Source organism: Diadema antillarum, unplaced genomic scaffold, assembly GCF_040938485.1.
Source record: "Diadema antillarum isolate AM-2024a unplaced genomic scaffold, OU_Dant_1.0 seq00000570_RagTag, whole genome shotgun sequence".
Taxonomy (NCBI): domain Eukaryota; kingdom Metazoa; phylum Echinodermata; class Echinoidea; order Diadematoida; family Diadematidae; genus Diadema; species Diadema antillarum.
This window is the reverse complement of record NW_027271508.1, coordinates 524,422-550,529: the sequence shown is the minus strand read 5'-3', so window position 1 is coordinate 550,529 and position 26,108 is coordinate 524,422. Positions and strand designations below refer to the sequence as shown.

The following is a 26,108-nucleotide window of genomic DNA, read 5'->3' as shown; positions in this document are numbered from 1 at the left end:
AGCACTCGGACTCCACCTGAACTCTAGAATGGCCGTCATTTTTTTCTCATAACTTTGTTTTGTTTGTTTGTTTTGTTTGTTCATTTCCATCTGAGAAGATGGCTGGATAGCCCATATTCAGCTACGTTACGCTGGTCTTCCATGGGGTCCAGTCGGATATAAGGTGGGACCACTTCTCCGGGTTAAGCACCCTGCTCTTTGCGATGAATGAATGAAGCGGGATCTTTTACGTGCATGAGTTGTGACTCTCTCATACACGGAACCTCCATTTTATGTCCTATCCGAGGGACAGTGTGTTTTGCCTCTTGCTATGATTACACACAACATTGCTCAGTCCAGACTCGGGCTCGAACCCGGGTCCTTAGGATCGTGAGGCAGACGCGCTACCGACTGAGCCAACTCACCGCCCTAAACTTTGCAAGTAGGTAACCCCTATACAATTTCTGACTGTCTGACTATGGGTTTGAAACGTACGAAACTCAATAAGATATGTATTAACAAATTTCGAAACACACGAATCAATAAAACCGCATGAACTCTTCCATAAATCCAGAATAGCGGCCATAACGGCCAAAAAATTACCACCATTTTCGGTTTTTCATATCTTTTCAAGAAGGTAGCCCCAATGCACACTGTAAATATCTAAAGTATACGATTTGATACACATGGAACCCAACAAAACACTCTTCCTAATTCTTATATACCTACTCATATACTATTAGCAAAGCACGTAATATCTTCCCGAAATCTAAACTGCCTCCTAAAATGACTGCCATTTCCTGTTTTTCACATAACTTTACAAGTAGGTATCACCAATACGCACCTTCAATGTCTATATTTTTATGTTTTGAGAGACGAGGAACCCCAAAAATATTTTTCAGAGATTTTGAAAAAAGAAGTACACAAAAAGACACTTGGGTGCTTCTTGAAATCCAAAATGGGTTCCAAAGTTGCTGCTGTTTTCTGTTTCTCTCAAAACTATACAAGTAGGTCACCCCAATGCAATATCTAAAATGTTTGAACACAGATGAATATATGATTATTTGAACCTTAGAGAACTCCATAGAATACATATTGAGAAAATTGAAAAAATTCAAAAACTTATGAAACCGCTTAATCTCTTTACGAAATCGAAAATGGTGCCCAAAATGACTGCCATTTACGCTGTAAACAAAATCTCGTCGTACTCTGATAAATAATTCGTCCTGCTGACTAATTTACTTCGTCCTGCTATTTTTGACAGGCTGGACAAATAGAACCAAAGGCCTAGCCATGTTATACGAAAAAATATTGGTCAAGCAAGTACAAACAATTCGTCCTGCAGTCGATACCACGAAATATTGATAGCTGGACGAATAAAACTCGTCGAACGTCACCCTCCCGCTCGATCTGAGCGTGCGCGGTCGATCTGATATGCAAATGTCAGGCGCACGTATTTGCGAATTCTGACATTAATACCCTCATCTCACTACACGGCGATTCCGCTACGATCATCAAAAATCGACAAAGCGCGGCGGATAGTGGCTTGATCGCTTTAAATATTCTCCATCGTATCTTGAGCGGTTCAGAAGCGCGGAGGGTTGCCACCATCGCCATGGTCGGCGACCTACGGAAGTTTTGAACATGTCCAAAACTTCCGAGGTCGCCGTGGTTTTAGAGGGTATCATAATCGCCTCACGAGCGCATTAAAAGCGCCACATTCGTAACTATGACAGGGAAGCAACGCGTTAGGCGTAACTCAAGCGCATCGAAAGCGGCCCCCATCGCCCATGAAAATTACCACTTTTACAGTACTACGTAACAGGAACCAACCATGAACGAAAGAAAGGGTTGCATCGACCACGAAGGTGGACGTGGAGGAAAGCGTACAAAATTCATTTTTCCACGTACACTCAGTACGAATCTACTTCATTGCAAGTCAGTGAAAGTAAATTAAGTTGTAATCTTTTCAGATATATCTTCATAAAATTGTCTCATTGTAGGATACGATTTGTAGTTTGCTCGTAAGCCGGTTCTTTAATATTATATACACATTTTACCCTTTTAATTGAATGGATAACTTAACTGATAGTGAATAATAATAATTTCACATCAGGTTCTAACTGGTGTGTTCTAGAATGCTAAGATGTAAGGGTAAAACTATATTCCGCATATCCATGTTGGTTTGACACTGACATGTGCCTGAAGAAATTCAATCATGAAACCCATTTTATACTCTGATCGCTTGAGATCGTAGCATGAGCCCGTCGTAAACGTATCACTGTCGCTCCGATCGTATCACTGTTGTAGCGACGTCTTGATAAGCGTACGAATATTGCAATACGATCGCTTTGATTGCAGAAGCAGCGCGTCTCGTCGGCTTGGAAAAGCTGCAAAAACGTGGCAGCGTCGTAGCATCATCGTGGCACTATCGCCTACAGCGCAGGTTGAGCGTAGAGAAACCGTAGTGTAATCGCGTCGGAGGCCAAAAATGGAGACGGACGGCGATCACGCCATGATTTGTTAAATCGTCACAGATCTCCATGGTCGCCATGGTCACCTTCATGGGAGTGTTGAACAATCATAACAACAATTCAATTCGATTCAGTTCTATTCAATTCAATTAATTTTGTAGATGTGCAATCCATTTGGATTTCGAGAAGAACTCAAGCACTTGTCATTGCTTCTGGTTACGTTTCAAATTCTCTAAATAAGTATTTTATCGGATTCCGTGTCTTAAGATATATATTTAGACATTTAAAGCGTACATTGGGGTTACCTACTTGCAAAGTTATGAGAGAAACAGGAAATGACAGCCATTTTGGACGCCATCTTTAATGGCAGAAAACGCCCACAGAATATTAAAGACTTTTAGTATGTTAATCTACACATATTCCAGGACCATATTCCAGGACTAATTCTGAAAAAAAAAATCAGCTTGTTACCAGAATGTCCACCGTAAAGCTAATGCTCCTTTCATAGTAACAACAAGAATAGTTGTTCTTTTTATATAAAATGCATACTCACACACGCACACGCACACACACATACCAACAAATATACACACACACAATATTTCCCTGGGGGTCCTCTACGCACTCATGGGATTAACTTACTTTAATGTTTCGAAATGCAATGTTCCACCTTCAATACATGTTTAAGCAGCAGTTAATAAAACATTATGCGTATTCGTGAGACCAAGAGGCTATGGCTTAAACCGTATCGCAGCAGCAACAGCTTGATAGCCGCGAAACTGCTTCTGGCGATGGAAACGAACGAAGTAGCCAGGAGGAAACCCACTACCACCTTGGATGTACTCCCGCGTCGGTACCCCACGCACAATTCGTCCCCCTTCCTTTATTAAGTTGGAATTGAGAGTGAAAGTTTTTGATTGCTAGGAAAAATGACTTCCGCTAATGGATGTGGATTGTGGTCATTGCGAAATACGAGACGTTCGCATAGCCCGGAGTACTGGCATTTGGTTGTCTTCCCTCTAGCACAGACTAATCAATAGATGAAACAGGAAAATCATAATTTGCCGTATTATTTTTTTTCAGTGGAAGGAAGCAGGATCAAGAATGGGATGCATACATTCCGACGGAATTCAGAGGTCATTCGGAGGGCTTCGCGGATTCTTTGTTTCTTTTCCGAAACGTTAGAAATTTGTCGGCCGATGAGCTTTTGGTTTTGCAAAGAAGTATGAATGTTCTGTGGAAGAAGAATGATGTGTTTTGTTTGTGTATCTTGTTTCTGTCTCCGGATGCAAATCTTATGAAGTGCATTGTATGTCCATACTCTTTTCAAATTTCAGTTTCGACTAAATCTAGTCTGTGTCAAACTTCGTTTTTAATTCTTCCCGAATGGAAATGCATTTTCGCATTTAAAGGCTGATTAACGCTTGGAAATTCTTTAGATGTAAGTTCCACGTGATCGAAGGTGGCGGAGAAAGTTGAGTGATGAAATGAATGTCTACATCGAGTTTGAACTTAAACACACCCACACACACACCCACACCCACACACACACACACACACACACAAACAAACACGTACATACACTTATAAACGCTTTTTTCTGAAATATTGATAATACAGGCTTGCGTTCTTTTCTTCACGTTAACGCAGTTTCTCATCTGGAAGAATTCATTTGCGTCACTTCATCTCCTCCCCCTCCTCATCCTCCTCCTCCTCTACTTCTCTTGCTCCTGCTCTTGCTCCTTCCTCCGAAATTCCTGGATCCGCCCCTCTATTGTGTGTGTGTATCCATTCTAAATCAATATTTCATTAACTAAAACAGAAAGTGGCTACTGCAGGGAGTCCTTTGTTAAATTACAACTTTTACGTTGTATCACCTGTATAGTTTCAAAAATAAAGGAAGATAAGGAAAATCGACACTTACAAGCCCACAAATGTGCGGATTTATTTCCGCTTATATCTCAACCCGTTTAAAACGTACATAATTACTACAAGTGACCTTCCTTTTGTTTCGATTGCAAGCCTAAGTTCAACAGATTCGCTAGCCGCCATTCAGTTGTTCAGTCAGCACGGTGAATGACGAGGGAATTTCGAGGTAACCTTGCGCAAAATACGAGTGGCCGCAATGGGAGGTTAGCTGGTTAGGCGCGCAGGAACAGCCTCCGGGACTCCCACCCGCACCGGATCCCCCCTGCCTACCTTGAAGAGCGCCTGATAGGTCAAGGTACTTGTGGCCACTCGACCAGGACTCATCTTATGATCCGCCACGCAGCTCATCCAAAATGGCCGATGGGGGTTGGAAGGTGTCGCGCGGCGCGCTTGCAGTAGAGCACGTGCGTTCGTGTTCTGAGATGGGGAAGGAGGAGCATCTTCACCGGTTGACACAATGCATGATTATACCCACTACCTCATGGTAGGAATGTAGAAGGGTCCAATATTTACAATATTGTGTACTTACTGTTCCTATCAGACCAGAAGGCGGCATTACAGCAGTGTGTAGGGTGAATAACCTGCGTTCTTTCTCTAACTTTAATTCTCCTTTTTTATCTCACTCTAAGTGTGTCTGTCTCAAACGTAAATGTGTAGCTCCCAAAAACACAACAAGAACAACAACAACAATAACAAAAACAGCACAAACAAAGAAACACAGACAAACACAAAGACTTAATAATACCCCACTACAAACAGAGATAGTTGTGTATGCCTGCATGACCAGTATAGACTTATATGATTATAGCATAGAAACACGTGATTTATGACATTATTTAGTGTTCAAAAGTTGTGGGTTATTGCTTTTGATTGCATTTGAAATATGGGTAACATTGACTTCTTGTGCAGCCGGAGCGGAAGACAACTGCCTCTGTTTTACAGCATAGGGTATGATGCCAAATGTTACATCACTTTTTTTTTGTCTATTCTCCGACGAACTGGGGTTTTTTAAAGCAGCTAAGAAATCACATTTCAAGTAACTACGTGTGTTTTCATCTCTTTGTGTACACTGACTCTCATCATACGTTGCATTGAAAGCAATTAGAATTATAGTTTAAGCAAGGTTAAAATAATTTGCTTGAAACGTCAAGGCACATTCAACCGTCTGCTAATAAAAAACCAAACTCTTATGGACGAACAATAATGATGTAGTATCAAATGCTGGTTACTAATTCCAATCGTTTTTTTTTTGTTTTTTTTTAGTCAAGTCTTCCTGGGTATTACTAATGACGCTTAGAATAAAATTGAACGAATTTGAAGAATATCAAAATATCAACAACAAAATGCGTTGGTCGTGGGGAGAGAGAGAGAGAGAGAGAGGTAAGACCTCTGATTTAAGCTATGCGTTTTGTATTGACGGGAAGTTTCCTTTTGTTGAAATTAAATCGTTCTTAAATTGAAATGGCGTATTCTAGAAGCGTAATGGTTGAATGGGAAAAGGCACTGCGTAAAGACCTGTAGACTTGCTCAAAGTTCGGTTTACTCATTTCAACGACTATGTGTGCACATACTATTTATACAGCAATATTTATTCACTGCAGGTTCTTTCAACGATGAATGAGGGCAGAATCGTACGATGATAACAACTTTCCGACATCTTTGCTACATCTTATCTTGGTTTTTGTTGTTTGTTTGTTTGTTTAAAATTTCCTCCCCCCCCATCCTCTTTTTCTCTCGCTTCCTCTTTCTTTCTATATCTCTCTCCCTTTCAATCTGTTTTTCTCTCTCTCTTCCTTTCTCTCTCAATCTCTGTCTATTAGCTGGACTTCAAGAAGAGAAGGGTGTTTTAGCGACCACTTTGGTAGTCATCATGTAACACAGTGTAATAAACAGGTGGTACGATGGTGACACCACGGCACTACTTTGTAACACGTACTCTTTGTCTGTCTTTCTCTCTAAGCCACCTCTTCCTCCAAATCATGATATCGCCGTATTTGCTTTAGGTTTGTTATTCTAGCTCCGGTCGGATCAGCTGTCACTTGATGGACTCCCTGCATTCGCATATCATCCTCAAAATGCGTCTCACCAATTAACCGGAAGGAGAAATATGGCGGATGTAATCCTCATGTTTCCCATTGTCCTTCAAGTGTACTGTTCTCCTTTTCTTGTCCTCCGTTCGTGTGGAACTCCGACTTTTCGTTTCGTTCGTTTTTCAATAGGGCTTTTGAAGTTATGCTTCACTTCTATGTGTACCATAGTTTTTTTCATGTTTTTTTTTTTTGGAGGGGGGGGGGCATTTTCTCTATTTCCGTCGCATATTTACAACTTGCAGGTATTTCTTCTCGTGACAAGAATCTTTCTATACTCCCACGGCAGCCTAATGCACTTCGATTGAAATAAACACCGATTTACTTCAAATGTGATATTCGATACACAACCATAAATCAACTCCTGAAAAAGAGAAATCAATTTAGATGACCTGTCGCGGTAACCTCTATTGAATATTAATTCAGTTACACCAAGCTTCTGCTTGACAACATGTCCCTTTGGCTTTCATTTTCCCTCAAACAACAATACCCCTTTCCGTATTTACCTTTGTCGTTCAATTTGAAACACCCTGTAAACGTCTGATTGATTTGTTGTTGTTGTTGGGTTTTTTTTCTGATTTGTTTGTTGTTGTTGTTGTTGACGCTGATAATCGCTCTTGATCAACCACGAGCGATACTCCAAACATGTCACGTTTACCAAGAATGTATTCCTAACTAACATTTCAAACGCTTTGCCCTTTAAGTTTAAAAATGATAATGCGGCCGGTGCTCTTTATCTTTTCAACTCCCATTTTTCCCTGGCATCGTGCTCTACAGAGATATTCATGTATTTTTTTAATGGATTCGGAAGCCATCGTGCCTGAAAGTTATTCGTCTGTTTTTCTTCCTTCGCTGTTTACATTATGTGGCGGTAATTGATCGCAATTGGTACCTGCCATCACGCCTATGATCACGGCTCTATGATGAGGCAACTCTCAACCGAACGATGTCGTAATTTGTTTCAACAAATTCATGGGCTCCCCGCCGTTGCTGCAACCTTTGGACCCCACAATTTTGTTTTATTTTCCTTGAAAGGGGGGAAACGAGCAATTTATTTTCCGGGCAACTCGGATTTCATACGTTATTGATTTTCGTTCTACGTCAAATCCATTACAATTAATGGTATTTGTTTGACCAGCCGGTTGTTCACAAACCTGAAACACAATGATACATAATTTATTGATTCCAATTCGTCTCGTCACCACCCTGTCAAGGGTGTGTTAGATTATCTCAGCGGTAATCTTTTCTCGCCACTCTTCACTGGCTTTACTAGCTTTCAACGCCTAGTCAAACTCGAAACAATGTGATAAACATCACGGTTCAATACGCGATATAACCCTTAAAAGTTTATACATCGAAAATAAGGTGAATACTAAAGTTACTAAAAGAATAAGGGAGGGGGGGCCGAGTCTTCAACGATACTACTAGTTAAACCAAACCAGAGTCTTCATTATTGCTTACTTGGCTGTTGTCGTTAACTTAAAAGTCTTGTAGCTATGACAACTGTATGTGACTTTGTTTTAATCAATGAATGACTTTGTTATATTGTTGTCCACTGCACAATAGAACACCCCGAAATCTCATTGCCAAACAACTGCCAAAATGTATCCTCAAAATGTCATGCGTTTTCAATAGGTTCCGACTTTGGCCTCACCTACTTTCCTCGTCACCCTCATGCATGCCTTAAAGGGGAAATCCAGTCCAAATATAAGTTAATCTAATAAGAACGAATAGAGTATTACGAGTTCAATGGAATAATTTCGATTGAAATCGGGTGAAAAATGAGTTTCTATAGGTGTTATATGACATTTTGAAGTTTCGCTAATTTTTCAGGAAACAGTTCTTGAACGGTCAATATGAATTTGCAAATGGTAAAGTGAGCATGTCATACCGTAACAACTTGCCATACAGTTTGTACATAAAGTTATGAAATTTCCAGTTTTTCATTCAAACTTGCTTTAGACTTCAATGACAGAAACAATGAATTTTCGTCATTTTTTTTTGTACACGATCAATGGAAAATTGTGAGGTTATTACATGGTCAGCTCACTCATTGGCATATTCATATCCACTGTAAAAGAACTGTTTTGCAGAAATAAGCAAAACTTCAAAATTTCATAGCTTCCTAATTTTCCATCCGAGTTCAGTCATTTTTTACCATTGAATGCATAAGATTTTACTCTTTTTTTTAATTAGACTAACTTGTTTTTGGACCGGATTTCTCCTTTAAAGAATTAGTGTGGCGCCCATTTTCTTTGTATGTATACCTAAAGATAGATATGCATTTCTCTTCTCTTTTTTTTTTCTCCACCCACGAGCAACGAGTGATGGTTTGGGGATGTAATTGGTCAGCGTTTTAGAACATTGATGAATAGATGTGGAAATTGCAATCAAGTTTCCAATCGATTCGCACAAATTACACCCCGCTGGACAAACGCGATAAGGAAGGATCAACTAACACTTCAGTGTCAGGGTGCGTCATCCATCTTGGTGTTCACAGTGTGCCACTAAGTGTCTGTATCGCTCATGTGTCTGTGCACACTCTCACCCCGCATGTCAGGACGGTGCATGTTTTTGGTGCGTTTTTACGAATGAAAATAGTCGAATGTCTCTTTCTCAATTACGATCAAACTCACCATGTTTTGATGGCTTCGGATGAAATATTATATTTCCAAAGAGGATTGTATGATGCATCAGGTTGCTTTGGGTTTCATCAAAAGAATGCGAGAAGTCTTATGAGCCAAAAACCGAAGAAGTAAAGTAAGTCACCATCATCAGTCTTTCTCTTTTGGTAGCTACCGGAACATAACGAGACACGAATACATGCGACTCAAAATCAGTGATTTAAAGAAGAATCTACATAGTGTAACGTTGTATATCTATTACGAGTATCTTAACGATAGATGATGATGAACATCACAAAAAGCTGGTTTTTGGTCAATTCATATCAATATCTAATATGAAACGGAATACACAACATATATCAAACCAAATGGAACTACAAAGGGAAGTTAGCAATATTTGCATTATACTTATATACCGGGTGTCATATTGATGTCTCTCGATCCGCATAAGTTTTCTGTAACTTTTTTTAATGGAAAAGAGCTAGAATTTACAGTGAAGTGACTCTCTCTTTCCTCCTGTCCCTTTTATTTGTAAGTTTTACCACTTTTTACATACCCTATTATAGCTAGGATTATACGGGTTTATTTATGGGTTTCTTTTCCGGTTTATGGTTTTTCTTTTACGGTTTTCTTATCACGGCCACGCCATTTTTTTTTTTTTTTCGTGAAAGAAGTGGGACCATATTGTCGGCCCTGCTGCATTAAAAGAAAAGACATGTACATGTATGTAAGCATATTATACAAGATGATAAGGCAGAGAGAGAGAGGAAGAGAACATTATTTCATTTGAATTTCCATGGATACAGAGACGATTTCTGATAATTAAAACCTTATGACGTAAGAAAATGCTGGTCTATTAAAAGTGTTGTGTACCAACATATTTCTGACCCGGAAATCTTGCAATTACTTGGTGATGCGGGCTCTTTGCGATATATGCACTCTTCAACTCGTGCCCGAGTGACTCCTCGTGCCATTGATTCCGTCAGTCAATATCGTTGATTAAATTCCACAGTATTGACCGAATCATAATAGGGTTTGGATGGCTTGCGCCGCAGAGACGTGAAATAGAGCAGACTGTTGGAGGTACAATCTCCGTTTAGTGACACTTTCGCCATACCACGCAGCCGGCGCACACTCCTCCCCCTCACTCTCTCCCTCTCTTTCTTTCTCGTAGATCTTCACTTTCTCTTCCGCATTCTTTCATTATTTTCCCCGAGAGCCTACATTTGGTCTACCATTCATTTCACTCTCTTCATATCAAATATCTTTGTGTTTTGATGGACTCGTCCTTTCCGGAGGAAAAAAAAATCCTCTTTTTTTGTGCGTGTGTGTGTGTAAGAATGGACTAAGCTGATATATTGCAAGTCTAGCCCCTGATTAAATCATTGCGATCTTCAGTGGTTGCTATCTTTTATATAAAAATATCCGAGTGATACGCCATCTGTCGACATATTGCAGACATTAACGTGTTGTTTGTGGCGGAATCAATACTTCGTAAAACAAAACAAAACAAAACAAAAGAAACTGAAACGAAACAAAACAGAAGAAGAAAACACCACCTGTTGGCATTAATGATCTTTAAAAATGCAATGATTTAACAAGAAATATCGTACTTATTAAGCATCCACGATGAATTGTGCCCTGCAATATGACTCGAAGTGTATTGATATTGCAGGCCACATCTCCATTGGGCAAAGCCAACCAGAATTTCTTGTTGTTGTGGTGGTTGTTGTTGTTGATGACAAATTTTAAAACACTTATATATATATATACATATATACATAATGAAACGATGAGATTCTGAAAAAATATGTCATCAAGTCACTGTTTCCAAGCCTGTTAGGTGGTTGAACGAAGCTGTATTCAAATACAACCCTCGGGAAGCACACAATAACTTAAAGGAAGAAATACACCAAAAAAGTTTTATGCAAGTTGAGATAACTGTGTAGAGAAGGGGGAGGACGAGGGGAGAAGGTAGGGAGAAGAGGGGCTGAAGAGGAGGGGTGGATCGAGATTACCTGGGCAACACGCTGACAAGCAAGATTTAAAAAAAAATTCTGTCCAGATACAGCATATGTTGTCTTTTCAAAAAAGCAATTGCACGCGATATGTTCATTGAATAATTTGCTTCCATTTTAGAACTGGAGGAAAAACATCCATATAATTTGTTTGGATATTTATAGAGAAGCATGTCTTTTCATGAAATTGTGTCGTATCTTCATTTTTACTTGTATGAAAGGCTTTCACAATTAAAAGGAGCCAACAAATGATGAATTCCAGTAAATCATGTAATTAAAATTTCCTTTGTTGTTGTTGTTGTTGTTGTTGTTACTGTTTTATCGTGACTCGGGCAATTCCTATGAGCTGATATATCACTGTTACTCTGACTAATAGGTAAGAAAGAAAAACATAAAAATGAAATAATTCAATAAAGCATTACGATAATAATGAACAGTGAGAATTATGTGGCTTGGCCACACCCACAACCAATGACTAGCCAGACTTTAATTGCCATATCATACAGCATCATAGCATAAATGGCTATGTACATGAAAATTGGTAAGCTCTTGAGCTAGGCTGACCACCCCCCCCCCCCCCAACCCCACCTTCCGGACTGTGAGTAGACAGTACAGCGACTGAATGAGTTCAATATCTGCGGATGACCCGAAGTTGTGAAGGTTATACAGAGTTGATGTATAAAACAAATGATATGTTGGGAAACATTAACAACGCTGAATCGAAAACAACGTCACGTTTTGTACGAGTATCTGATGGAGAGATGGTAACGTCATCAACTCTTGATGATGGCGTACTAATTTTTCCCTTTGCTTTTGAATAATGCATACAATTTGATGCACTCATCACTGACGTTTAAAGGTACTGTTTACCATTGGGAGGCGTGATTTAGAAAATGTTCGAGTTATCACATTTGATGCAGATTGTGTAAGTCAGTTGTATCGCAAAACATCCTACCATATAAAAGTTTTGCAATAAAGCCTAAAATATAAGGAGATCTCATTATTCAATTCGATAGCGTATTCATTTCTTTAAAAAAAATACAAAGCGGTACATGTGTCGATTTGACATTCATCCAGCTGGGATGGACAGATCAATATAAAGTATAGGCACGAATGGTATTATAGCAAAGAACAAAAAACGAAACACGAACAATGCACACTTTGCTTTGGTAACAAAAAAGAAGAAGTGATCATAAAATTTGCTCAATAAACCATAACTGTCTATGGTTTATTCTAGAAACAATTTAATGTTAACTATTGTTCACATATTGTATATTTTACAATACTTAACACTCATTATACTGATTGACATTTTTACATTGTTTTTTTTACTCACATTTTAGAACTATTCGAAGCACTAAAGCTGGGTTTTTGTTTCATCTGCAAATGGTAAATATATAATGCCTGCAAAGAATTTGGGTTCATCAAATATTTGGCATGCCATCAATAACACACAGGTTTCTAACTTACGAATAGTCTTAAAACAAAGTGAATAGATTTGTACGTCTATGTGTCTGGTCGTTTGTTCGATTTTTTTTTTAATTTATTGCTGTTATGCTTCTTTAGTGTTCTGTAAAACTGTGTTTAAATAGATACATAGCTGAATCATACGTAAAAGATTCAAAACAGTTATGTTTTCAAGTTTACAAGTTGTTTTGTATATAGATAATCAGATGTTCTATAGCGAAGCTTGATCTTATTCATGGGATTGACATATCAATAATCATATTCACTTAAAATTAAAGCAAATTGTTTTCCCCCTTGTCACATTTTTTTTGGATACAATTTCTTAGTAAGGAAAACAATATAACAGTACAATATACATTTATGAAACTATTTATTTAAAATCATTGTATGGTTTGAAAACAAAGGCCGAATTAACGTAGAGATGTGGGCCACTCAATAAAGTAAATTTACGAGAGGAAAGAAAATAAGGAATGTAACAGTCCTTAGATATTAACTTGTTGCGCTGATTTGTAATCAATTCAGTTCAATTCAAATCAGTTCAATTTAGTTTAATCTATGTCGTATTTCTCCATGACAAATACATTAATTGAATCTTAGCCACACTGGTATGCCCTTCTGTAGTTTGACGTTAAAGAAGTATAGGCCTCTGTCACCATCCGTATATTATCTCTTGTGTATTAAACGACTCTTTACGTCAAAAGTGCCCCATGCTGTACCCTTAGTATTGCAATGGCATGTTCATGACGCATACGTCTAGTTTCCTCCACTCCCAAACCTCAGAAGACATTTGAAGAAAAAAAAAAGAAGGAAAGTTGCAAATACGTCAGCAGCCAGAAATCAAGAAAAGTAGGATACTAGTATGTTGACGTGTAATTAAATTCAAATCATTGTCTGTGAGATGACTGCGATAGTAGTATGTGAGTACATGAAGAAGGAAAAAAATCCAAAAGGGAACAAAATGAGAAAAGAATTTTATCTTATTCGGGCGCACTAATGGTTAACGTTTCCACAATGCACTGGGCTTCACGATCAAGGATTAAAATCGTTGCAAGGAATTCAATCTAAATTGTAACACCAAAAGTGCGCACTTCTGGGGTGAATGTCATCTTCATGCCAATATGACCCACTTTCCTCGGATAAAAATACAATGACTATTGGTAGATTAATCTTCTAACGACAAAGACACCAGAGAAGAAAGAGTCGATGCATTTAATTTCCCTACCTGCTCCCTTCGTCCTATCAAGTATCCATAAGATGCGGACACATTCACGAAACTGATCCCGATGGATGTCTGTTAATGAGAGCTCATGAGACGTAAAGAACCATCACAAAGAGATATATAAAACCCCGACTTTCACGTGTCTGACGTCACAGGTATATCCAAATTTGTTAATTGTACTGTGGCCGTGCTTCGTACACAAACATGTGGGGCCCCTTGTGCTCATTAACAGAAATTGATGACACCGAAGTCCGCAACTTGACGCAGAACAGCCTATTAGTCACCCTTGTTTATAGATTCCCGCCAAACTGTGAAAAACAGGAATCCAGTCCGGTGTCAAGATCCATTTTTGCTCAACCAACCAGAAATCCCAAATTGCTACAAAAGTCTATACGACAGCCATCAGCTCCTCTTCATTGATATAAGCGAGGATACCTGATGCTAGTGTGTATAACATTTGTCACGTGATTGAATTTTGTGTGTGAAATGATAGGCTAACTTAGCTGTTGATAAGTTTATTCCATGCATTTGTGAGTCTCGAACCGCATCAATCATTATGCAATAACAGAAATAGTTGAAAAGGAACTTTGGAAGTTCTTTGCCGCAACCAACAAAGCAGAAATTGGTAAAAATATATCGTACGTCATGAAAAATCAGCAAAATAGATGACATTTGCCATACGAGGAGGCATCATAGTGTGTAAGTGTATTACACTACCCCAGCTATCTATTTTGATCTAATTTCATCGGCTCTGTTTTTATGTACCTTATAAACGGTAGCTAAAGGAGTAAAAAACTATTTGTGATTAGCACGTCATATGTACGAAGTAGGTCAGGATTTACAACGATCGATTTGGTGAATAGGCCTTCCAGCGTTTTACACGTCAGCGTATTTTTTCAAATCATTTCCCCATTTTTGAAATAACAACTTGGAAAAACAAACAGGCATGGTTGCTCCTCGTAAAGAGAAATGACTTTTGAAACTTGTCACTTTAATTGCAATCGATTGGTTTCGGCCTGCTCACAGCAATTCGCAGAGGCGTTTTTTTTTTTTTTTTTTCATCACTGGTCAGGTAGCAGGTGCTACTATCAGCTTGGGTGGACAAAGTGAAAACGCTTTGCCTTCTCACTGACAAGCCGCTAGGCGGCGCATTACTTCATGTTGCACGCAGCAAGCTGATGATCTGATAAATCTCGAGTGTACAGTATACACATTGAACAGTTAAAGGTCATATATCCCTTTTGCAAATGTCACGAAATTGTGAATGGTGGAAGAATAATGTCTCATATCGTGAGTTGGTTTTGATTTTGTTTTTTAAAGAAATGATTAACTTTTCCCCATGTCACTCGACAAGGACTTTCCCCATTTTGTGCCGAGAATAGTGTGTGTGGATTTTGTGTGTGTGTGTGTGTGTGCGTGTGTGTGTGTGTGTGTTGTGTGTTGTTTTGCCGAGTCCAAATAGATTCACTGGAAATCTATAATCTTTATTCCCCTTCCCCGCTCATAAAGAAATTTCCAAGTTTTATTATTCTGAAGAAAGGTCTGAATTACCTACCTATACAATCTACCAGTTTATGAAATGAATCTAATTCTCAGGGTTACAAAAGAGACCCTTTTTAAAGGAACTAGCAAATGCATGCTGACTTGTGTTGAGTCATGATACCCTCAACATCACTTATGTGGCCAAATGAATAGCTGAAAGCGTACCATGTGTTTTATGATAAATTGTCTACTATTTTCCTTTAGATTACTTTAATAAGCAAAAAAAATTATTGCTGTCAATCATTACTAAATTACTAAATTTGATTAACAAAGGACATTTCAGGGAAAAACATGTACGTCCAAGTTTTGCTCGGTTCACGGGAAGGTGCATTCCGAAATCTCTTGTTCTTCATTATACTTTATATTTGGAAGGTGTTTTGTGGGCGTATAAAGCAATCTGAAGACACATAGTAAGATAGTAGAAATACAATTGCATCAATGACGAAATACAGGACACATATTTAGATATTCTTTTCGCTGCACATAAGTGGTGATCAGGGTATTATGAGTTGATACAAGTCAAAATGCATTTCTTTAAATAAAAAAGAAGAAGATAGAAATAGGGGTTTCGACAGCTGTTTCTGCTTTTGAGGCCACTGATTTTAATTTTGATGATCTATACAATGTTTGACTGTACTGCATGACCTTGGTTAGATTAGTTTTTCTTCTTGTTGTTCTCTCACTTACATTTCCTGAAATGCAACAACTTCAACATGTCATAACTATGTAATCTGTGTTCGTTTACAGCATGTTCAGATGATGGTAGAGACTCTCAAGACACACCTTGCAGTGGTTCGTTTAAAAAGATAACGATTATAGTAATAACGTGATTATAGTAATAATGATGAAGATTATAATGATAACAAACAGGATAAATCAGACGTCTGCTGATTTACGACATAGAAATACGTCTTACTCACCTAATTGTTGTAGAATGAGAGAGAGGGAGAGAGGGGGAGAGAGAGTTGTGTGTGTGTGTGTGTGTGTGTGTGTGTGTGTGTGTGTGTGTGAAAGAGAGAGAGCGTTGTAAGTGACTTCATCACTGCATGGGTTCCAAAACTGCAGTATTAAATGCACAAAATACGCAATTCAAATCAAAGGTTAGACATAATTTTTCAGTAAGCAACAGCAATATCCCGTAATATTACCGGTTTACACCATGCTTTGAAAATTATTATAGCATCTTTGTTCTTTGAAAGTCGTTCTCAGCACTAATTTCGGCTAAAATCTAATAATAAGCCTTCTTCACTATAAGAATGAAGACAAACATGCTAATTTTGTCATGCCGGAAATAACTAATGATTTTCTTTAGAAAAAATATTGTTAAAACCTTCATACAACATACATACATGCTCACACACTCCGAACTTACAGAATGAATTGTTTACAAAAGAAAAAAATAAATGTGTCCTCTAGTTAGGCTGCAAACGTTCATCGCCCAATCTCCAGTTCGCAAGAAAGCTGCCGTCACTAGCTCTCCACGATTCCCCACCCCCACGCACACGCATCCACACCCGTTTCTGTTCATGAGGCAAATTATGACGAAAACCGGAAATTTGCGATCGAATATCATGCGGCAATAATAACGCCAGAATATGATTTTTCCCCGCCCTTTCACTGTGTGAAAACAGCGAAGAGGCGGGGATGGCGTCGTATTTCAATCCACGATAATTGTCTAATCTGCGTTACAAAGGGGCAATTGAACATCAATCTGTCCACTTCAAAAGTATGAGTATGTTCGGCTGCGATGCTGAAATTAGATCAGTCTGTATTTCTCTCTAGCCGGTATCAAATGACGCGGGGCTCTGGCTTCCTCTGGAGCAATAGACTCTTGACGATACGTCGCTATATGACGAGTGGTCAGGTTCCCGAGGCAGGAAAGAGGAAGTAGTATCATGGTTCGAGACAGCCTTAGGAACAAGGTCATGCTTATTTCTCTATGGGTTTTTCCAGTTTTGCGCTCGTCTGAATCTCCCCAGATTTCCGTCCACGTCTTCTCGCTGGGACCAACGCCACTGAAGCACGCCTCCACACCGCCAAGTTCATCACCACTACATCCATCACAATCACTAGCACATCTTCTCTCTATACTATCCGTCTACCACCCGATCTGCTACTTCTACTTCTGTAATGAAATGCTAGATTTAAAGACGTGTCACACAAGTTGTGCAAGTTTACTTCTCTTGATGCTGTATAATTATGCAGTCTTAAATTCATATTGCAGTTTTTTTCCTTGTTAACGTTTATATGTCTCCAACTTAATACCAAAAACTGTTACAGAATTTCTTTTTGATCTGAAAATTCTAATAGTAATATGACAATGCTCATTGCATCAGTAAAATTTTGTAAATCTATCTCTCAAGCTCTTTCTCTCTCTTTCTCTTTCTAGGGATCTTTCTTTCTTCCCTCCCTAAAGCATTCTTCACCATAGGCAAGCCACTTATATACATTACATAATGCGTAAAGAACTGTACAGTCGTATAACCTGACTTTTCGTATGTTTCATCAATCGCAAGCACTATGTCTTAATACAACTGCATAAAAATTTCGAGATGTGAATTCAATATCAAATTTATTCGACTTGCAAAATCATGTCATTGAATGATTCGTTTTTCTTATTCACTTGTAAAGTCACATAACTTAATCCTATTACTTCCGAGCTTCTGTTTATAGAAAAATACAGAAGAAGAAAATATTTGGCAAATACTCTGGCTCTAGATGTGTATCTAAATTGTCTAAACCATGTACTCAAAATCTCACGAACTGTCACGTTGCTATTGGAGATGCCGATGTCTGCACAACTCAGACGACGAATCTCAAACACAGATGACTCGTGGCCCCCTATAGCGAGGAGGTCAGGATGCAGGGGCGGATCCAGGAATTATGTTAAAGGGGGGTTGGCGCCTTTACAAAATTAGAGGGAGCGCACGCCCCCTCCCCCATTTTTTCTATTTCTTTTGTTTTAACAAAAATTAAACGGGGCGCGCCCAGTGGATCCGCCACTGCGATGTGAACAAATTGAATGTTGCCAAGTCCGCTCTCCCCTCAAGCTTGATCACAAGTTTTAGAACGACATGGAAACGTATCAGATTGAAAGGTACTGAATGAAAGAAAAAACCCGGAAACATTAATAGATGGTTCTAACTCTTATTATAATGTTTGCTTTGTCATGGCATCTTCAGATGATGAAACACAGACCACGAAAAAGTCTATTAGAACGCCAACAATGCATACGCAATCCACCACTGGTAGAGTGTCTCCCATTCAAATCGTCCGTATTATTCATTCACTCTCAAATGTTTCTTACTGCATATTAGTAAGCGTGTCCAATTCTAATGCCCGAATTATTCGTTCATTATCAAATGTGTCCTACTGCATAGAATATATTGAGACAGAATAGTGATATTGCGCCCATATGTCCCATATGAAGGTGAAACGGCATGTACTATATCCCTTCCGGAAACAGTGCCAGCAAAATGCTATGGGCTTTGAAATAAACAGGGTTTATGTGACTGTACTATTAAATGCTGGACTTTCAACGGAATCCAAACAGAACCATTATATATGCTTTAACTATATTGTTTATTTTACTTAATGTGTTTTGCAGGTCTTTTTCTCATTGACTATACAGCATTTTGTCGGGAATTAATACCTACGATGTACACTGCATGTCAAAGTTTTTCACACAAAAGTAAGACATGTCGATATGTTCTGATATTGAACTTTTAGGGCTGCAAAAAGCCATGCTTATACCATGTCTACTCGCGGAGAATACGAAAAAGTATGAATTGAAGACCATGCATCATAGTTTGTTTGTTTTTTCCCTTTAATAAAACGATATTCGTAAGAGTTCTGTTTCGCCACGGGCGCGCCACTCTCGCGTGTCACGCACGACGCGTGGCCGAATATGGCCTCCCGGCAGCGCCGGGAGGGAGTGCAAGAAAAGACAGCTAGTTTGTATACAAATGATATCACTGTCAGACAGAGTGTGGGTGAGTGTAACGGCAGAAGTCAGACAACCATCACTTTCTAACAAAAGACTGCTCGACTGCGACGATCGTGACCGTCCATGAGGATTAGATCAACGGAACTGAAATCTAGCTTTAGTTTCTCCTCTCATTCCTTCTTTTCATCCAGATACTAACAGTTTTCCTTCTCCAAAATCATCCCTAGCTAGCTAGCTCATATTCTTCATTTCAAAGGCAGCCTAACTCGTGACTAAGATCTGCTGTTGTCTGTTAGTTTTGTCATCAATTTACATCTGATATTATTTTTTTTTTTTGCGAGTTACGTGTCAAGGTTTATCACACAAAATCACCGCATATCTGTAAATGATGATATGCCTACCAATACATTCATCTAAAACTAATACAAACGATATGTTTACTTACTCGTACACTCTTTAAGATTGATTTGTATACTGTGATATGACGGATTAACTTGATTATGATATACACGCATTTATAGATAGCGACAAACAATTTGGAGAGGGATTACCGATTACACTGATACACAGAGAAAGTTAAAAAAAGCAAAAAAAAAAAACAACAACAACAACAACAAACAACAAACAAACAAACAAACAAACAAACATCATTGACAGTCCGTGTAAAACAGGTACGGTGTGGCATGATTCCGGCGTCCACCGCAGTACAGTAGCTGCAACGAACTATCTTGAAGATATTCGGTGATTCTGTCTTTCCTGTGTCTTCTTTCTGGACCTGATCGTTCGGCTGCCTGGTTATTCATCTGTGAGTTGGCAACATCTGAGGAGATATAAGGGGACAAGAGTTGAGGAGTGAAAGGCTGGTGTGATGAGGTGACAACAAAAGCAAAGTAGACAACCAGCATTTAGTGATAACAAATCTGCAATGGTTTCTATTCATTTCCGTTTTAGAATAGGTCATAAACGTTGACGTACATGTTAGAATTAGAAATCTGCCCATTCCTAACCTTTGATTTTCATTTACAACGGTATGATAGTGCAGTGATACGACTGAAAGTATTGCATATCGGGATATTTCAGTGATGTCCTCTCTCTATCTATCTCTCTTTCGCGATGTGAGGCTCCAAAATACATGAAATAAACCACAGTAGCAACAGCAGTGACAAAGATACGACCATTATCCTTGCTACTCCACCCACGATGAGAGACTGCACTTATAGATACTTGGTCTCTATCAGCATATTATAAAAACCGTCGCCTCGGATCGGCCGGGCCCCTCCGAGGGTGCGGCTGAGACACGGCATTTGATGAGGCACGGTCTAGCTTGTTGTGTTAATAGCTAGCTTCGTTGGCGGCTCTTTGCGGATGTTAGCTAATGTATATAGTCAGAGTCAGGCAGACGTGATGACGACGCGATTGAATGCAAGCGTTTAAAAGAAAAAAAAAGTGGCATAATTCATACCTTCATTCATGTTATTCATTCAAACGTTAGCTTAAAGATGAAGTTTCCTTTGGTTTGTTTTTTTTTTCAATACTGCGGTAACAGCATGAATTAACGGACGATTTAAAGTAATTATTATAGTGATAAAAACTTTTCGGCATGATTGTTGACCAGGTTCACATGGTCTCATTTTCAACTCTTTTTCTTTCATATTCTTTTCTCTCGCAGCTGTTCAGGCACCTTCATTGCTTTCTACTTGATACTTATCTGTCCCTATGTCTTGTTGGTGTTTTTTTTCCTTCTTCTTTTTCATTCTTTTGTCTTTGTTGTTGTTGTTGTTGTGTGTGTGTGTGTGTGTGTGTGTGTGTGTGTGCATGTATGCTTGTCCAGGTGCACTTGCGTGCGTGCAGTGTGTGTGCATGAGTGTAACTGATTGTGTTTTACGTTTTTTTCTGGGGTCCTACCCCCATAAGCATCTGCTTCTGTGTAGGTTCCCTCTCACAAAATCGTAATCATCCAATATGAATGTAACGTACTTTAGACTGATTTGACTTCATTTTGTGTCTTGTGATATTATTATGGTCGTAATAATATACTGAATTTACAAAATATGTGTTACTTTTCATTGTCATGACTGTACGTGACATAATACTGTACGTATGATTTGTGTGGAAACTTGATAAATGAAATTAAATGTAATAAAATGTTAATGTTTCGAAACCGCAATTTGCGGTTACTTCTATATACATGCCACAAAACAGCCTCATGATAAAGATTCACTAGGTTCTTTTTTTTTTTTTTTTTTTGGGGGGGGGGGGGGAGTTTTCAAACAGCTGTAAGGTTCTGACGGGAAAAACGACTTTTCAGTTTCCCAAATAAGCCTGACATTGCTAACAAAGCGGTACCATCTCACACATCTACATTACAGTATATCTAACTATCATGTGTGTAACATAAAATGATTATACTAACAAGAAATCGCGAAATTGGATTGGATATTTTCTTCAGAGAATTAACTACTGCATCGTGGTTTTTTCGCATTTTTCGTCCGAGCATAAGGGTTCCAAATAGGTACATAATTGCAGGACTTTGTACCAATTAAGATGTGCAGTGTCATTGAAGCGATAAACTCTCAAAGCTAAACGCAGGTGTGTGTCCTTTCTCATTCCGCTGCCACTGCCCCCTCATCCCCTCCACCTCCTCCTCACCAATCATATTTTATGTTCTACACGAAAAAAAAAATACTGACGTTAATTGATGTGGGACATTGTGTGTGTGTGTGTGTGTGTGTGTGTGTGTACGTGTTTTTTTCTCCCCTCCACCCCCCCCCCCTCCTCTCTCTCTCTCTGCTTGGCACCTCTGTTGAAACTTGGTCATAACGTTGGCCAGCGGGGATACCGAGAAATGTACGTCTACCAAGCCGCCGGTAATCGCCTGACACTGACGTACAGTCTCCGGAAAGGGGGACTGACGGTTTGCTTCAGCCTTTGCACGTTTTCTGTTTGACTTGTCAGAACTTGTTATGCCACGGGTAAATTCATAACCCGATGCCCTCCTTCCACGGAAAAGACATTCACGGCTTTGCTCAGATTACGTCACAATATTAAATTGAATGTCCATATTTGCTGACAGTAAATCATGCAGATAATTTTGTGAAGCTATGTCTTTATCAAATGGCTTGTGCAATAGTTTTGTTTTCGTTTTTTTTTTCTCGGGAGCAGTTGTCCCGCAACATGTAGTAGAGTGTGAGAGTTATACAAAGTATATACGTATGAAATACATAATTGATGTATGTGCGTGTGAGTGGGGGATGTTTGCAGATGTATTTTTTCAATCTGGACAAAATGAGACTGAACAAAATCAAGTATACCAAACAAGTTGAATACCTGATAATTTGAGTTTAGACTGAACACACTGACAAAAAATAGTTCTTTATTCCCAGCTAACCCGTCTACCAATAATTATGATATGAGATGGATGCTGCAAAACGTGACTTTTAAAGTCTTTCGTGATAAACAGGGATTTTCAAACGGAGAAGTAAAAAAAATTACAAACTGGCCTCTCAAACGCGTATTTTAGACATAAAAGAGGGGAGGAAAGTAAGGGGAGGGGGTGTCCGAGACAATGATTAACGTGTGAGTTTCTCAGTTCTCCTGAGCTCATATTCTATAAATTTACCGAACAGCGATTTTCTTAATAGAAAAAGAGGCAAAAAAAAAAATCATCACATTACACACAACCGTGGTCACTTCCTTTAGATGCGGCAAGAAGTGCGTCGAGGAAGATCCAACACGTCATGGGAGTATGGGGGAGATTAAAAAGTTACGTGATTCTGAAAGTTTTTACACTTCACCTGAACTTTCTGCGTTTGGAACAAGTGTTGAATCTAACGGAATCACCATTTTTAGCCCGGTATTTGTTTGTTTGTTTGTTTGTTTGTTTGTTTTTGTCAGTTTTACTAAATGTCTGCGACATCGAACAGGAAAAAACAGACACAGTAAATTGGGATATGTATGTATATATATATATATATATATATATATATATATATATATATACATGTGTGTGTGTGTGTGTGATGCCTCATTGAAATGTGTAATAATATTTACTAAACTTTGCAGTTGGACGACATAGGATAGCAAGTGTCATCTTTGAAATACTTTAAAGCGAATAAAGTACAATACTTGTATCCGGAGTGGAGATGATAATGACCGCATTAAAAAAGAAAAAAAAGTCAGACAATGATGCCATGACGTCACCATTTGAATGCCAAATAGTGCAGTTGAGCAGTATGGGAAGTACGTCATTAACATGACGTCACACAGACCTGTCTAGGCTGCGTCGTCAATATTTCTCCCGGCTCGAATTTCTGAGATCAGATTGTGGCAGCGCTCACTTTAACTGCACCGATATCTGACGCCCAGCAATTTTCAAGACCCCAAATTTAGGAAGTATAATTTGAAATTTCATACAGGCATTTCGAGTACGTTCGTAGCCATGGCACACAGTCCCTATTTCGTCGTCGAAATTCGATGTCGAATTTCCTTTTCATTTCGAGTGACGGGACGCTTCCCCTACACAAATCGATAAGTGTGGGGCAAACGTTTGCATTCTACAATGATTATTGACGGATTATTTGCTCAGCACAGTTCGATGACTTGCTAAAATATGACGTGATAAAATGGGGGAAAGTTTGATAGACTTTTTTTTTCATTTTCACTTCATTTTCCGAGCAGATTTATAATTTGGGGTTCAGCTTGTCGCTGAAAATGCGTCTACGAATAATGATAGGCACCCTAAATCATGGCAGGTCATTTTATACATTCACCGTCATACAGAATGGAAATCTTGTTGATAGCCAATGCCCACAGAGGGGTGTTAATTCATCTAATTGTCGTACTTTAAGTGTCGTAAATCTTGTGCAGTTGTAATCCAATAACTTTAGCAAATTTACCATACATGCTTTCCATCAGATTTGAGAATTTTACTATTTTTCGTTCAGGATGCCTTTGCTTAAATCTGACTTCATCTCTCTCTTTTGCTCATTATCTAATTTGCAAATCAATCTTGTCCAACATTGCTTTCGTTCAAAAGAGGGCGAAACCTGAAGCAGGGAAAACGCTACGAAAAAGCGAGGAAGTTGCAGACGTCTGAAACTTTATGATGAAATTATCCTTACAACACACGTCTGAAATAATTATCATACTAATCTAATAGGCTGCATGCCACTTAGCAAATCGACGTTGTCCTTTTCGCCAATTTTCCCACATTTTAAAGAGATTCAGTTATTAACTGACCTACTTCTATTTTTGTTGAATGTAGAATAACAGATATGTTAAAATCATGCTTCTATCGACGTTGGCCCTACAATTATGTGAGTGCATCGAAATACTTTATGGACATGGCCGATTTCATCTCTGGCTTTTCTGCTTTATTAGTATCAGTGCTCTGCATGTTTAGAATCAGCTCGACATTACCTGAATGCACTCTTCATGGCTTTTAACCACAACCTGTCAGATAATGCACTATACGTAGTACAACAATGCAAAGGATCAATAACAAGATTTACGATTTTTTTTTCACAAATGGCTTTGCAGATATATTTTCATTGTTCATTGAAACAGACACTTCTCTACCAATTGTCTACTGATGGTAGAATCGTAGAGATTTGACATACAAGTCATTAGGATTATCGCAGACATATCATGAGACGCAATGTCTTAAATGATATGCTTGACACTCACAAAAACATACGACTTTCAGTTCTAAACTCACCTCAGGTAGGCCTCCTTGCACTCGGCCGCCATCTCCTCAGCCACTAGTCCAGCGTAGGTTGTCGAGGACTCCTCGCAAGTTGTTGTCAAAATCGACCCGATGAGGGTGCTACTCGCCTTCCCAGCTGTGCAACAAGCTAGTCTGACCAGCTGACCTACACAAGATAGAGCAATTCAGAAGAAGTATCGTCACAAACGTGGCTTGCGACAATAGCGGTAATGTTTTTACACAAGCAAAATGAACAAAATTAATACTGCTTGTCTTCCTTTTGGTTTTGTTTGAAATTAGAAGCAGGTCACAGGCCTCGTTAATAGACACCTAGCGTTTAAACGCAACAAACGCAAGTGTCTCACATCACGAGCAAATTTGAGTTGAACGCAAGTCGAGTTTCCAGCAGCTGGGCCATGATCTTCCGTTTGGTATTATGTCATATCACAAATTATCTTACAGATCTTACAGATAGCCCTGTAGCCAATTACCACATCATGCTTCAAATTATGGATTTACAGGCACTGCGTCTATTACTGTATTCCTTCATAGCAATAAACACGTTTGCCTTTCGGCTTGGAATTATCAGTGATAATATTGTGGGACTACTCAGTGATGACATGAATAGTGCACATTTCATTACGCTAAGGGGTCGCAAGAAGGTTTTTATAATGCTTACCGTGTGTACAGTTAGGTGAATTCAGAGACCGACTGAATTTGTTTACGCGAGGGAGAAATCTACAGCACTATACTATCTACTTGGCCAGGGGTCCGTTTCATGAGAGTCTTATGAGAGTATTTTATCTCATAAGACACACTTATGAGAGACTTCATGAAATGGATTTTGTGAAGTCTCTCATAGCTACATATGAGCGACTTTGGGCATTCTGAGGTTTATGTAAAGATCTTTTTGTGACGACCTCATGGAACGGACCTCATCAGGGTTTTATCTTACCTCGAACGTCGGTAGATGCCTCGACCTCGGCCTCCGGTGCGTCAGTGGGTTCAACGGTCTCCTCGTCGACGCCCTGATCTGTTTCTTCATCGTCGATCGCGGCCATAAACCTGATGATAGAAGGAAATACAATTAAGATTAATTCAGAAGGTAGCTTAGTTGCT

The 26,108-nt window shown here is 39.0% G+C and overlaps 1 protein-coding gene across 1 annotated transcript in view; it reads right to left on the bottom strand.

Moving 5' to 3' along the window:
- The window catches only part of LOC139735356 (uncharacterized), a 55,319-nt gene that overhangs the window by 5,782 nt on the left and 23,429 nt on the right, over window positions 1-26,108 (bottom strand). The window contains exons 9-10 of the mRNA XM_071646102.1: window positions 25,945-26,054; window positions 25,002-25,155 (exon numbers count right to left, since the gene is read on the bottom strand). Of these exons, the coding sequence (XP_071502203.1) occupies window positions 25,002-25,155; window positions 25,945-26,054 (264 nt within the window). The remainder of the gene's footprint in view (window positions 1-25,001; window positions 25,156-25,944; window positions 26,055-26,108) is intronic.